Here is a 12,983-nt window from a genome sequence, read left to right as displayed (position 1 = left end):
AAGGTCAAGGCTTCGTACGACTAAAGAGAGCAACAGAACCTCCACCCTGAGCTAGCTTGACCCTCCAAGGGACTAAGATACACCACCACGTGTCCCACCTCTCACCCCCCTCTTGAAATACCAAAGCCACGAGGGACCACATGTCTATTCGTGCCTAATGATTGGTCAGATGATTGCCACTCGTCCTGCCCCTTAGTTGGTGCTCGACAAGAGCATTGGGCTTATACACCATCATCTCCACCCACCTTTGGATGCCATTGCAGGCATCCCTCCGCCATCACCCACCATTGCGTCTTCCTCCATCTACCTAACCTCATGTCAAATGGCCTCCTTTTCCACCCTGATAGTCACTTGACCTCCCCAATTGCAATAACTATCCTTTTCGACAATGGGATCAGTCTCTTTCTCCTCACGTGTAGTCTGGCCCATCTAACCTCCTCCCTTCTCTCTGCTGCGGGATCCGCCACCACAAGCTAGCCAAAGCAAGAGGCGATGAGCGAGAAAGCCTCCAGGAAGCAGTGTTGTCAAAATCCTACGATTTACAATTTATGAGTCAAGTCGAAGCTTAAGAAAAACGATTTGAATCCTACCTTTAAATGCCTTTTTATATCAATCCTACGAGTTATGATTTGAATCCTACAGTCAGTGTTGTCATATGCGAATCGCATATGCCATTTTGGGGGCATATATTGCATATGCCTAGGGCTGTACATGAACCGAGTTAGCTCGGTTAGCTCGCTCGACTCGAAAAAGCTCAATTCGAAACTGAGTTTGAGCCGAGTTGAGTTGATTTTTTGAGCTTAAAAAAATTTCGAACCAGTTTGAGCTTTCCCGAGCTAGACTCGACTCGGATCGAACCCCAACTCGAATTGAACTCGGATCGAACTAGTTCGATGACACGGTTACTTTGATATTGATGTTGCTCACCAAGTGCTCGATGAAATGACTCAACGAAGTATCGGCTGGTGGCAACGAAGGTATGTATATGAAACAAATACCTTTTTTCTTGATTTTGATGTTGCCTACAAGGTGTTTGATGAAATACCTGTAAAACCGTTGTTGCTATTTTACATACAGTGAGAATTTGAAGGTGCAGTCCATGTGTTTGTGAAAATGCTGCACATGCGAACTTGGCTCGAATTGGCCCGAGCTGCTGATTGAACCGAGCCGAGCTGGCCAGTTAGGGTGGAGGACCGAGCCGAGCCGAGTTTGAGCTAGGGTCAGCTAGTGGCCGAGTCGAGTCGAGCTGTGCCAAGCTCGACTCGGTTCGACTTGTGTACACCTCTACATATGCCATAGTAGCATACACGGTTTTATGACCAATAGACATGTGTGATGGCATATGCGATGATTTGTGCGATGGCATATGCAATTGAATATGCGATTATGCCATCACTTATGCAATGAAAAAATGTAAAGTTTTTGGAAGGCTATGCGAGCATAGGCCCCTTGGGTCACATATGATAACTTATGCTATTTGACAACAATGCCTACAATTTATGATTCAAATCCTGAATTTTCAAACTATACTTGTTTTCTTCTATTTAAGCTTCACCAGGCTTTCATTTTATCTTTTTAAATTGGTGGGGGCTATAAGAATCATTCAAAAAAAAAAAAACCTTTATAAAAAAGTTTTATGACTAGTAGGCATTATGCGATTATGCCATCACTTATGCAAGGAAAAATGTAATTTTTTTGGAAGGCTGTGTGATGGCATATGCGATTATGCAATCGCATATGCGCACAGGCCCCTTGGGTCGCATATTATGCTATTTGACAACAATCCTTACAATTTATGATTCAAATTATACTTGTTTTCTTCTATTTAAGCTTCACTTGGCTTTCATTTTATCTTTTTAAATTGGTGGGGGCTATAAGAATCATTCAGGAAAAAACCTTTTTAAAAAAAAAAAAAAAGAAAAGAAAAAGAAAAAGAAAAAAGAAGAAGATTTGTTTAGAAAAGGTAAATTGTTTTAATTTTCTTTATAAGAGACTAAATTATGTAATATTTTCTTCAATGTTAAATTGTAGATCTTTTATTTATTTATTTATGATTTCTTACTTCTTAACTGGTCAAAACAACAAATTGATAACTTATCTGTAAATTTTTTTTTATAGATGGTTACAATCATGTTGACTTATATGTATTGTGGAATGATGGTTAGATATCAAAACATCTTTTTTCGTCGGTTTACGGAATCAAATGCTGCTTTTCCAATGTGATTCTACATTCAAGAAAGGTAACAAGTATATGAATTATTAAAGGATCCTTGTATTTTTTAATGGAAAATTTCTTGAAAGACAAAAAGAAGAAGAAGAAGAAGAAGAAGATAGATAAGAGTTATTTAAATTTTTAAGTACCACCATGTCATGATAGTGTTAAAGTTTTAAAATTTTCTGATTTATTTATATTTTTCATATTTTTAAGAAAATCATTAAAAAATCTTACAATTTATGATACGATTTGTGATTCAATACGATTCAACCTTTATTACAATTTATGATATGATAATGATTTTGACAACATTGCTAAATAGAACCAGTCGACTGGCTGGTTCATAACTTTGAACTAGTCATCCTCCCACTCGAGTCGGTCCATTTGTATAACCCGATCACCAGCCCCTTCCAGAAAAGAGCCGCTGCTAGAAGAAGACAATCTACATCCGCTTTTGGAAGGGGTTGGTGATCGGGATAAATAGATGGACCGACTCGAGTGGGAGGATGACTAGTTCAAAGTTACGAACCTATTGATTGAGTGGCTCTTCTTGGCAATGTTGCCAAAATCATTATCATATTGCAAATCGTAATAAGGGTTGAATTGTATCGAATGACAAATACCCACACCTCGCTATCAGAGAGGGCCTTTAGCATAATAGATCCTCCATCCCCCACTGTCAATCATCCAACAGCTCGCCTCCTTAATGGCAACTCCATTTCCAACAGCATGACTAAGCTGAAAGTTCGCCTGTGGCGTAATGGGATTACCACGGCTGTATGTGCGGAAGCTTGACAGAGGAATGAAGACTAAGTCCGGGGGGGGTGTGGGGTTAGGACCAATTTAAAATTATGTATTTTAAAAACTTAATTGCCTACTTAAACTAATTAACAATTAAACTAAGTTATTTTAAAAACTTAATTACCTACTTAAACTAATTAACAATTAAACTAAGTAAAGCAATTTAACTCTAAGGCTTCCAAGCCATTAGAGGGTCCAATCACATAGACTACAAATGATATGCCAATAAGCAATTAGTTTATAACATGATAGTGTATGTGTGTGTGGGATGTGCTAACTATCATCACCTAGCGTTCAACTAATCATGCATGCATATAATTAAGCATTCAACATATAAGCATAATTAAAAAGATGCGCCAATAACAATCCCAAACACAATAATGTACAGTGGTTCGGTTACTTGCCTGCTCTACTCTCTTCAGACGCACTCAACTCATAAGTGTACCAGATTTCACTATCAGAGGTTTTAAATCAAGTTAACCTCAAACATTTATAACCTTACACAAGACTCTAAGATTTAGGATCTACACAAGAGCCAAGGTCCTACTCAAGAACCTGGGATTTAGGCCTTACATAAGAGCCAAGGTCCTACACAACAACCTAGTATATACACTCCCGCAAGAGACTTTAGTTGGTTTTCTTTAGGCTAACCAATAACCTCGGTCCTACACAAAGCCCTACGTTTACTCCCGCCAGAGGCTCCCATGGAGACTGACACGCAAATACTCATGCGGGGTGACCTACATAAGGACTTAATTTAGGCCCTACACAAGAGCCAAGGCTCTACACAAGAACCTATGATTTAGGCTCTACACAAGAACCTATGATTTAGGCTTTACACAAGAGTCAAGGTCCTACATAAGAACCTGATCGAGTTTCGGTCAAAAACTCTTACCCTCAATCCTACATAAAGAAAGAGAGTATATGAACTCCTACACTTGGCAACTTACTTGTCGGATTGAGCCCCTTTTGTAGTGCCATCTTGGGTAGCTTGATCGATGCTCTCTCATGCTTTAATCAGATCCTGTTTGCTCCCCCGATCATGATGCCGATGCTTTGCCAAGGCTCCAGTTGCACGATCAAACACTTTGCATGCAGTGCTCCTTGGAGGTGACTAAGGTGATGGAAGGTTGGTTGGATTTCCTACAATTAATGGAAAGTTGTATTTCTTAGGGGATTCACCTAGATGGGTCTTCTAAAGGATTTAGACAATGGTATGCCTATAAGGGATAAGTCTAATCTCTAGAAAATGGAAGGGTTCAAGTACATTTTCAAGGTTAGAACTCAATGGTATAGAGGCTTGGGATGAGGGATATAGACATGGATTCACTTAAGCTTTTATTGCACCAAAAACCATAGAAATGCTCAAGAACCGAATGACCTTTATAAAAAGGTTCTAGTTCTAACAGTAAAAAAACGGGCAGAAAACAGCTCTGTCAATGCCATCGAGGTCACCTTCGATGCCATCAAGAAAATCAGATACTGTGATGTTTTCTTGCTGGACATATCTGAGTTACCTTCGATGCCATTGAGTGAGTCTTCGATGCCATCGAAAGGGACCTCGATTACATTGAAAAAGTCAGTTTAAATGATCAATTATTGTTGGACATCTGATTTTACGTTTGATGCCATCGACTCGAGATATGCTCGATGCCATCGAGCATCAATCGAAAACTGTTGTTTTGGGCGTTGGTTTTCATAGCATCTTCGCACCTCTTCTAACCTTACTTATCATGTTCCACTTGGGTTCCTAAGGCTAAAGGATAATCAATTAGGTATTCCTATTATGCCAAGATCATCTAGAGGTTTAAGGTTGTTTTGGGTCAAGGGTTAGGGTCACCAAGGTAGCTTATTTTACTTGTTCTTCACTCCTTGATGCTCTATCTTCGCTTGTGTCTTCGGTCTTTACTTTCCAAGGGCTCAACCGACTACGTGACATAAGGACTCACGTGATTGACAAATAGGGTGCAAAAATAAGTGTACTAACATAAGATCCACCGTAGCACTCGCCAAGCAGACTCAATAATGGTAGGGTAAAATCTCTTTCTACTCACACACAGTCTAGCCCATCTAACCTACTCCCTTCCCTCTGTTGTCGGATCCACCATCACAAGTTGGCCAAAGCAAGAGGCGATGAGGAAGAAAGCCTCCAGGAAGAACCACTCAATTGGCAAGTTAGTAACTTTGAACCAATCATCCTCCCACTTGAGTCGGTCCATCTATATATCCCGATCACTGGCTCCTCCTTGAAAAGAGCTGTTGCTAGAAGAAGCCAATCCACATCCACCTCTTGGTTCAGAGGTACCCACACTTTGCTATCAGAGAGGACCTTTAGGCAGAAGAAATCCTCCACCCCCCACTGTCAATCGTCCAATGATTTGCCTCCTCAATGGCAACCCCATTCTCCAACAACATGACTAAGCTCCACCGCAACACTCCCCAAGTAGACTCAATAACGGCCGGGTAAAATATCACCACCGGCTCCCCTCTTCCCTCCTTCCAAAGTGTTTTCTCTATACTCTTCTCATCCCTCCTCCCCCCCTTTCTACTCTCCCTCCACTATCAACCCCTCTTGCGTCAGCCCCCCACCTGCTTCAGCATTCCGAACCCACCTTCCCACAAAATTCCTCAAAGCCTTGCTCACTATCTGTTGGTTCATAGAGTCAGGCCCATACCCAGCTCTTTGGACTGATAACTTTAGACCTTCCAATCTTCTGTTCAACGTCTTCATCACTACCTCCACCTCTGTTGCATTCTCCAGCCGAATGAACCAAAAACTCCTCATTTCTCTGGATCCTTTCTTCGGATGACTATCTTAGCTATAGCTGCAAATCTCCCAAAGAGGGCCTGGCTACGTCACTGCTTTCTTCCCAACCATCGGACCCTTCTTAACCACCTTTTTTAGCCTTCTCCTACCACAACCCCTCTCGAGCAATCTCCAAGGAATCCACTACCCCCCGCTGATGATCCCCCCTTAAGAGTTAATCGATTGCTTCCCTTTTGTTGTCACCTTTTCTAGGGCCCATCTCTTCCACTAGCCCCTGATTTGCTTTGCCGATTCCCTACCTTGGCTGCCCGAGTCATCTTTGAGCCTGCCTCGTTACCCGCTAATCTTTGCTTTCCGATCTCTTTACTGCCTTTGCCGATGACCTGGATCACGATCTCTCGACCTCTAGATAGTCACTCACCTCATCTCTCGATGTTAGATAGTCACTCGCCTCATCTCTCGACCCATATCTCATGAATTCTATAAAGAGATTGCCTTTTAGATGTGATAGAGAGAAAGTTGCGGCAGAGTGTGAAGGGATTCCTCCTTTTCTTACTTTTATTATTTTACTAAAATTATTGAACAGATTTACTATTTTTTATTGAAAAGTAGAAAAATGTAACAAATCATGAAAAATTAGTTTATCTTTGTTTTAGTAAAAAATAACTTGTAGTGTAAGCTATGTAGCATGTAGTGCAGGCTATGTACCATGTAACGCATGTAAATTAGCATTTAATGTAAGCTATGTAGCATTTAGTGTATGTAAATTAGCATGTAGCATAGGCTACATGCGACTTGAGCTATTTTCATAAGTTATGTAGTGTTAAGGCTGAGCTACATGCTACATAGTGTAATCTATTTAAAGCACTAGCCAGAAGTATTGAATGACTCTCCTTTTTCCTCCAATTTGTAACCCCATTACCTGTTTCTCTTCTTCTTCCAAAAAAAATGACAGGCAGCGTACGCCATAGAGATTGGAGAGAGGTTGGATTGGAGTAGAGAAGCATATGAATATAAACATTGGGTTTCCGTCTTTGTTTCCTTCAGTACACGGCTTTCTTTGTTTTTGTTTTATTTTTATTTTTATTTTTCTTTTGATTTTTGGCTCGTAAGAGTACCATTTACTTGGGTGGGTGCAAGACTCATTCGTGACTCAGATGAGTCAGCTGAATCCGTGGACAACTTGACCCAGTCACCCAGTTGGTGACTGGGCTGAGTTGACTTGTCTGAGTCCTAGGTCAACCCATTGGGTAGGCGAGTTGTGTCCAATATTTGTCTTCCAATCCTATACCGAGATAAGTAAGCATAATTTTTGGTTCATGATACATCTAAACTGTGACCCATAATTTGGCAGTTTAAGTGGACTTGGTTGTATTCCATGCACACAATTTCTAATCATCATCCAACACATTCTACCAGAGTATCAAAGTTTTTCTCTAAACCAATTATGCCAAGTTATTTTTGCAATGTTTTGAGTTCTTAGTGTTTGTCTTTTAACTTCTCCAAAAGTTTCATCGAACATTCCATTATTTTTCTATTTTTCCCCCAATGTTCCTCTCATACTGCCATATATTCCCTGATGCCTGTGTTATTTCCCATGGATACCAATATGTTTCCATATCCCAAGGGTGCGATACTGATACTAAAACATTGCTTGTGAAATGATAGTTTTTATAGGACGACTATATTGGGCTTCGCCTTCCGGTTACTGTGGCTCTTGGATGTTCCAAGAAAGTATTTTGTTCGTGCAATTTCCTAAATCTTCCACCGATATTGATTATTATGATTCCTATTTCTTCCGAGAGAGTTTCTATTATACTATTCTGCTTATACTGACAAGGTTTTCAGCAATAATGACTATTATACCTCCATGCCTGCATTAGAACCTGTTCATCCACACTTTTCCAAGTGATAGAGCTGGAGGTGAAAGTATAAAACATGGCCTTGTTCCATTTTTTGCTATCTGGGACTTTTTAAGTAGCTAGTTTTAGTCTGAGCATAAATTATAATTATGATAGTGTTGCTGAAGGGAATTTTTCATAAGAGAACCACTACCAGGAAGAATAGTATTAACCTGTGTGGTTTGAGAAATCTATGCAGTAAGTTGGCTATAGAAATTTGATTGTGTTTGATTTTTTACCGTGTGGAAACTATGTAATCCAATTGCACTTGCATTTAAGGAGTTGATCTTTCATTCAAGAAAAAGAAAAAGAAAAAGAAAAAGAAAGAGAAAAAGAAAAAAAAAAAAGATTCCAATGTAAAATTGCCTAAGAATCGTGGTTACGTCCATTGGAGAGATGGCTCAATGAATTTAAAGGTAGAATGTATTTGGGACGATTTTCACTATCACTGGAATGTTTGTTCAGATATGTGATTGGCAAGTGTAAGTGAAGAGGGTTTCCATGACAATTTTTTTAGATCCCACTATGCGTATCTTTTCCTATAAGTTCCAAATTGGATTTTTAACTTCAGAATGGTCTAATGCTTCATATGAACAAGAAAACAGACGTATGGATGTTATCAGTTTAAATTCCACTATGCATATCTTTACAGGAGAAGTGTTTGATTATGCTGCCTTTTTCTGTTCAAAAATGAATACGCTGTTTTTTCATCACTGCTTGTGTCTGAAAGTTAAGATCCAGAGCTGCAGGTGTCTTTCTTTAGTTATACTTGTGCCGTTTAAAGAATTGTTTCTTTGATACTCACAGTTTCATCCACCATTCATTATATTGTTTATTTTCTAGGTTGATCTGGGATCCCTTCAAGACACTGTCCCGACAGATAAAATCATTGTCTTGCAAGGAGTCTGGGGAGTATTTGGGAAGGGATCTTCTGGGGAGATATTACTCCGACTCACATATAAAGCCTATGTGGAGGATGAAGAAGACGAGATGAAGGTGGAACCCTTGTATAGCGATTTATCTGATGGCGAGAGTTTAGAATCTGATGAATCAGACATTACATATGAACAGAATCAAAGGGACCTCTCTGTCGAAACAGGGAAAGAATCTTTTATGGATGTACTAGCAGCTTTGCTCTTAAGCGAGGAATTCCAAGGGATAGTAGCATCTGAAACAGGAAATACAAAACCTTCTGATGAGGCTGTGAATCTCGATTCAACTGTTTCAAGTGGTCGACGTGCTGAGTTTGTACCAGTTGATTCTGAGAGCAGTTCTGAAGCTCCTGAAGGTAACACTGGAAGAAATATACAATGTCGATCGAGCATTTGGTTGGTTCAGTAAACTATATAAGCTGGGACCTGTTTTGGTGATCCAAGCTGTTCAGGTGGTGGACATCACAGTGGGTTGAGATACCTAAAATCCTCCCCTACTGGATGATCCTGTCTGATTGGGCAGCACTAAATTTGGACCAGTCTATGTAATTGTCCACTCTTCAGAGTGCTGGGATCATCTAATAGTGGAGATATTGGAGCCCACCTCAACCCATGATGAGGTCCACCTGATTAACAGCTTAAATTACTGAAAGATGGGCCCCACATGGTCCTTTGTTGAGGTCGAACAGAAAATGTCATTTCCTTCGACCACTCGTGCTATTGATCATTTGTGTTTTGCAGGATCAGCATTATTTTGGTTTGCTGTGATTACTGGTATAACTGTGTTGATTTCTATCAACATTGGAGGCTCAAGTCTCTTCAATCCCTAATATGTTAGTTTAACACCAACAAAGAGCCAAAATCAATGCTTCCATTCGATCAGGTAATTATGAAGAAATCTCCCTATTTGTTGAAGGTTGTTGATCTCTTTGATGTTCACAATCTTGGAGTTACGCTATCATAAGTGCTGGTGGATTTTAACTGTAAAAAGCCTAGAGAAATGTGTAGGCTACTTTCAAGAGAATGATTTTGAATCTTATTCTCACCAAATGCTGCACGTGTGTGTGAGATCAAGGCTGTGTATGTGCCATAACCTGAAAATCAGGCTGCACATGCGCATGTTTGAGAAAAACCGTACACAAGAAAGACCAGAAAGCACACAATGTGACCCATGTTGTGACCAAACTGACCTCAATGTGGGCAAAGGCAAAGGCCATGCATGATGGGGTTCATGGGCCGATTGGCCACGACCTTGCACAATCTTGTAGCGAAAGTAGGGAATGGAAGCCTTTACCCTCGGGTAGAGCCTTGTTAAGCTTTCTAAAGCACCATGCATTATGACTGTTGTTCTCTGTGCCGGTGGGCAATGATTACCCTACACATGGAGTCGGATGGCAAGTGATGAGGTGTACACACATTTCTCTTATCTACCCATCATGAGTAAATCCGGAATGCCAGCAGAGGTTCTCTTGGCAGCAGATTTTGATCCCTTTTTCATATTACATTGTTATGTTTTCCGAGCTTTGATAATTTGCAGGAAAGGCAGAGTCTAATTTATAATGGCTTCTCATTTTAGAGAGGCAACACATAAGTCAGAGCCCCATTCATTTATACACAAGTTCTCAGCTGCAAGGTGCGCTTTACCTCTTCCCAGCCTTATCTTGATTGAAGACCTCTAGTTCTTTTAGGGCTTGCTTGATAGGAGGGAAAACAAAGGAAAATAAATCTTTCAGATACAGATTTTTTGGACAAACAGAAATGTAATGGGATCTTGCACTGACTTATCGGAAAGTTGGTCCATCCTTATTGGGATTGTCCCAGCTAGAGAGGTTCCAAATTTACCTTTTTGCAAGGAGCGTTGTGAAAGGATAACCGTATGATGTGTTGGTGCATGGCCTGCCATGTTCTGGATACTTCAAATATCCGTATCTTAAAGATTTCATGTTGGAGCTGGTCCTTGCACATTCACCTAGTCCGACACAACGGTGACCTGCCAATATTTTACATTTGAGTTTATTGGTCACATGTGATTGTTATTATTATTATTATTATTTAAAGAGAATCTAATGCAGTCATGATTGTATGGAAAAGAAAGAAGCCTGGAAATCTGGGGATATGAAAGTGAAATCCTCTCGTGTTTCAGCCTGATTGAAGGGCCATCAATCAAATGCGTGACCTCAAAAAAGGCTTAAGGCCCAATATTCAGCCTGATCCAAAACTGGAGTTGGCCACGATAAAGGAAACAAGCTGGGAGGGAACACACACCCTTGAATTTCAAGGGCCACACCTGAGTAATTAAACAACCCTTCATCTGGCTTGAGTGAAGGGTCTGATTGGACTGGATTCCATATATATACAACATGGCAGGGCTCCCCTTCAGATAAATGGTGGGCTTTTTCCTCTCAACTTGTTCCATGTGCCCACCTGAGTTTTGGATCAGGCTGATCTTGAGAGGCGTGGAGTTTTTTGAGATGAAGCATCTGATGAATGGGTTGGATTCTGTGAACACATCACTGGGTCCCACATCTGCCCGGTGCCGCCCGTAAGGTTACAGTGGTACTAGTACCGCTGGAGCATGCTTGCCCCATTTCAGGAATAACACATCAGGTGGATACCTAGTGAGAAACCACGCTCGAATAAAAATTTTTAAAAAAGGAAAAAAAAAGAAGAAGAAGAAGAAGAAGAAGAAGAAGAAGAAAAAACTCTGGTGAGAAACTTGACATAAAAAGGTCAGACAGAAGAAGAAAACTAGTTTACAAAATATGTTGCAGGGTTATAGCAGTCGCAACTATCTCAGTGGATTTTGTTGCTTCTCTTATCAAATCATGCTCTTCAACTATTTCAATGGGTTTAAACTACTGTTCTATTTGTCTGACTTCAAGCTCATATTCTTTAATGGGATTAATCAGGTCCTAGTACACTGTCTGTGTCTGCTTGCTCGTTTAACATTGTCTGCATCTGCTTGCTCGTTTAACATCCAACACTGATACTTTATAACTATTCTTCAGGTCCTCATCATCTGCAGTGGATGGATTTTTTCAAATTCAGAAGTCCGAAGAGTTTGCTGAATTTTCTGAATTTGCAGTGTAATGGGCTCAGTCAGTCAAGAATCCCATAAAAATCACTTGAAGATCATGTTTCATAACTGCAAATCTGTCAGAATCCCATATAATCCATATTTAAGATCATGTTTCATTGCAACAAATCTCAAGTGCCGACACAAAGTGAATGCGTTTGTGTAGTTGCAAGGAATGCTGTTGTGATTTGCACAACCACACACATGCCAACTCAGCACGTGTGCAATTACGGGGAAGCAGATTGCGTCCTGAACCTGCCTGGACAGAAATTGGTCCAGGCAGGGGCTCTGTGGGACCCACCGTTTTGTATGGGTTTCATCCACTCCATTCATCCATTTTTTCTAGATCATTTTAGGTTATAGTCAGGTTAGCCTTTTCAACATTAAATGCAGTTGGGGAAGAAAAGAAAGAAATATTACAATGTTAATCTTAATGTTTAAAAACCTGGACTTAACCAGACAGTTGGAACTGTTTGGATCTGAACTGGCCACCAAAACGGCAAGATCACCATAAAATCTGGTTGGTTAAGTGGTAACCGTTTTGTAGAAAAATGCAACCAATATATGCCAACGGTGGAATGCTTCTTATGATTTTGGTTTTCAGGCTGAAATGGGTAAGAGAACGGGCCTGAAAGGCTGGAGAGGTGCTTGGACCTAACCGGCCACAAAAACAAGCTTAGTTCCAGTTCTGGTTTTAAAACAATTTTCTTTTTTTGAAAGATGAGAATTTATCAGCAAGAACCCAAAGCTGCAAGGGAAAGCAAAAACAAAACAAATCAGAAGGAACAGAAGAAAATTACAAAGCTAGCAAAGTAGAAAACAAAACACCGCAGCCCCACGACTGCAACCCAACCTGACCTAACCCACAATTGTGGCGTGCAATTCCTAAAGAGTCAAAGAACTCTAGAGAAGATCTCAGTAGCAGAAACACGACTATTGCAGAAACATTGGTTGTTTCGCAACGTCCATATTGCCCACATCACAGTATTGATTACGAAGGGGGGAAAAAAAAGGGAAGAAGCTGAGATGGGTTGAAACTCCCTTTAAGGATATGGGACACTAAAATGTGGATATTGAGATGTTACATGGAATTCTCAGAAAATGGAAAACCCTCTATTCCATTTTTCCTTTTGTTTATTTGGGATTTCAGTTTTACATGGATTCTATGTATTGTCACCTTGCTTGTCTTCTGTTTTGAAATCTATTTGATGCCCTTATTATTATTATTATTATTATTGTAAAATGGAAATTGCCTTTCAATTGTGTTTCCTACGTTCCCAAACGCTATTGA

General features: G+C 40.2%; 1 protein-coding gene across 11 annotated transcripts in view; it reads left to right on the top strand.

The window, feature by feature from the left end:
• The window catches only part of LOC131242960 (synaptotagmin-2-like), a 47,575-nt gene extending 35,111 nt beyond the window's left edge, over nucleotides 1-12,464 (top strand). For 5 of the 11 annotated variants that reach the window (XM_058241964.1, XM_058241965.1, XM_058241961.1 and 2 more), the window contains 4 exons: nucleotides 8,528-8,972; nucleotides 9,358-9,501; nucleotides 9,978-10,249; nucleotides 12,297-12,464. In XM_058241964.1, coding sequence (XP_058097947.1) covers nucleotides 8,528-8,972; nucleotides 9,358-9,446 — 534 coding nt within the window. In that variant the 3' untranslated portion in view covers nucleotides 9,447-9,501; nucleotides 9,978-10,249; nucleotides 12,297-12,464. The remainder of the gene's footprint in view (nucleotides 1-8,527; nucleotides 8,973-9,357; nucleotides 9,502-9,977; nucleotides 10,250-12,296) is intronic. The other 6 variants (XM_058241969.1, XM_058241966.1, XM_058241968.1 and 3 more) reach the window with 6 other exon arrangements.
• The last annotated feature ends 519 nt before the right edge of the window (nucleotides 12,465-12,983 follow it).

This window comes from Magnolia sinica, chromosome 4 (assembly GCF_029962835.1).
Source record: "Magnolia sinica isolate HGM2019 chromosome 4, MsV1, whole genome shotgun sequence".
NCBI classification, from domain to species: Eukaryota; Viridiplantae; Streptophyta; class Magnoliopsida; order Magnoliales; family Magnoliaceae; genus Magnolia; species Magnolia sinica.
Note: the sequence above shows the minus strand (reverse complement) of the source record. Positions and strands in the feature narration are given on the sequence as shown.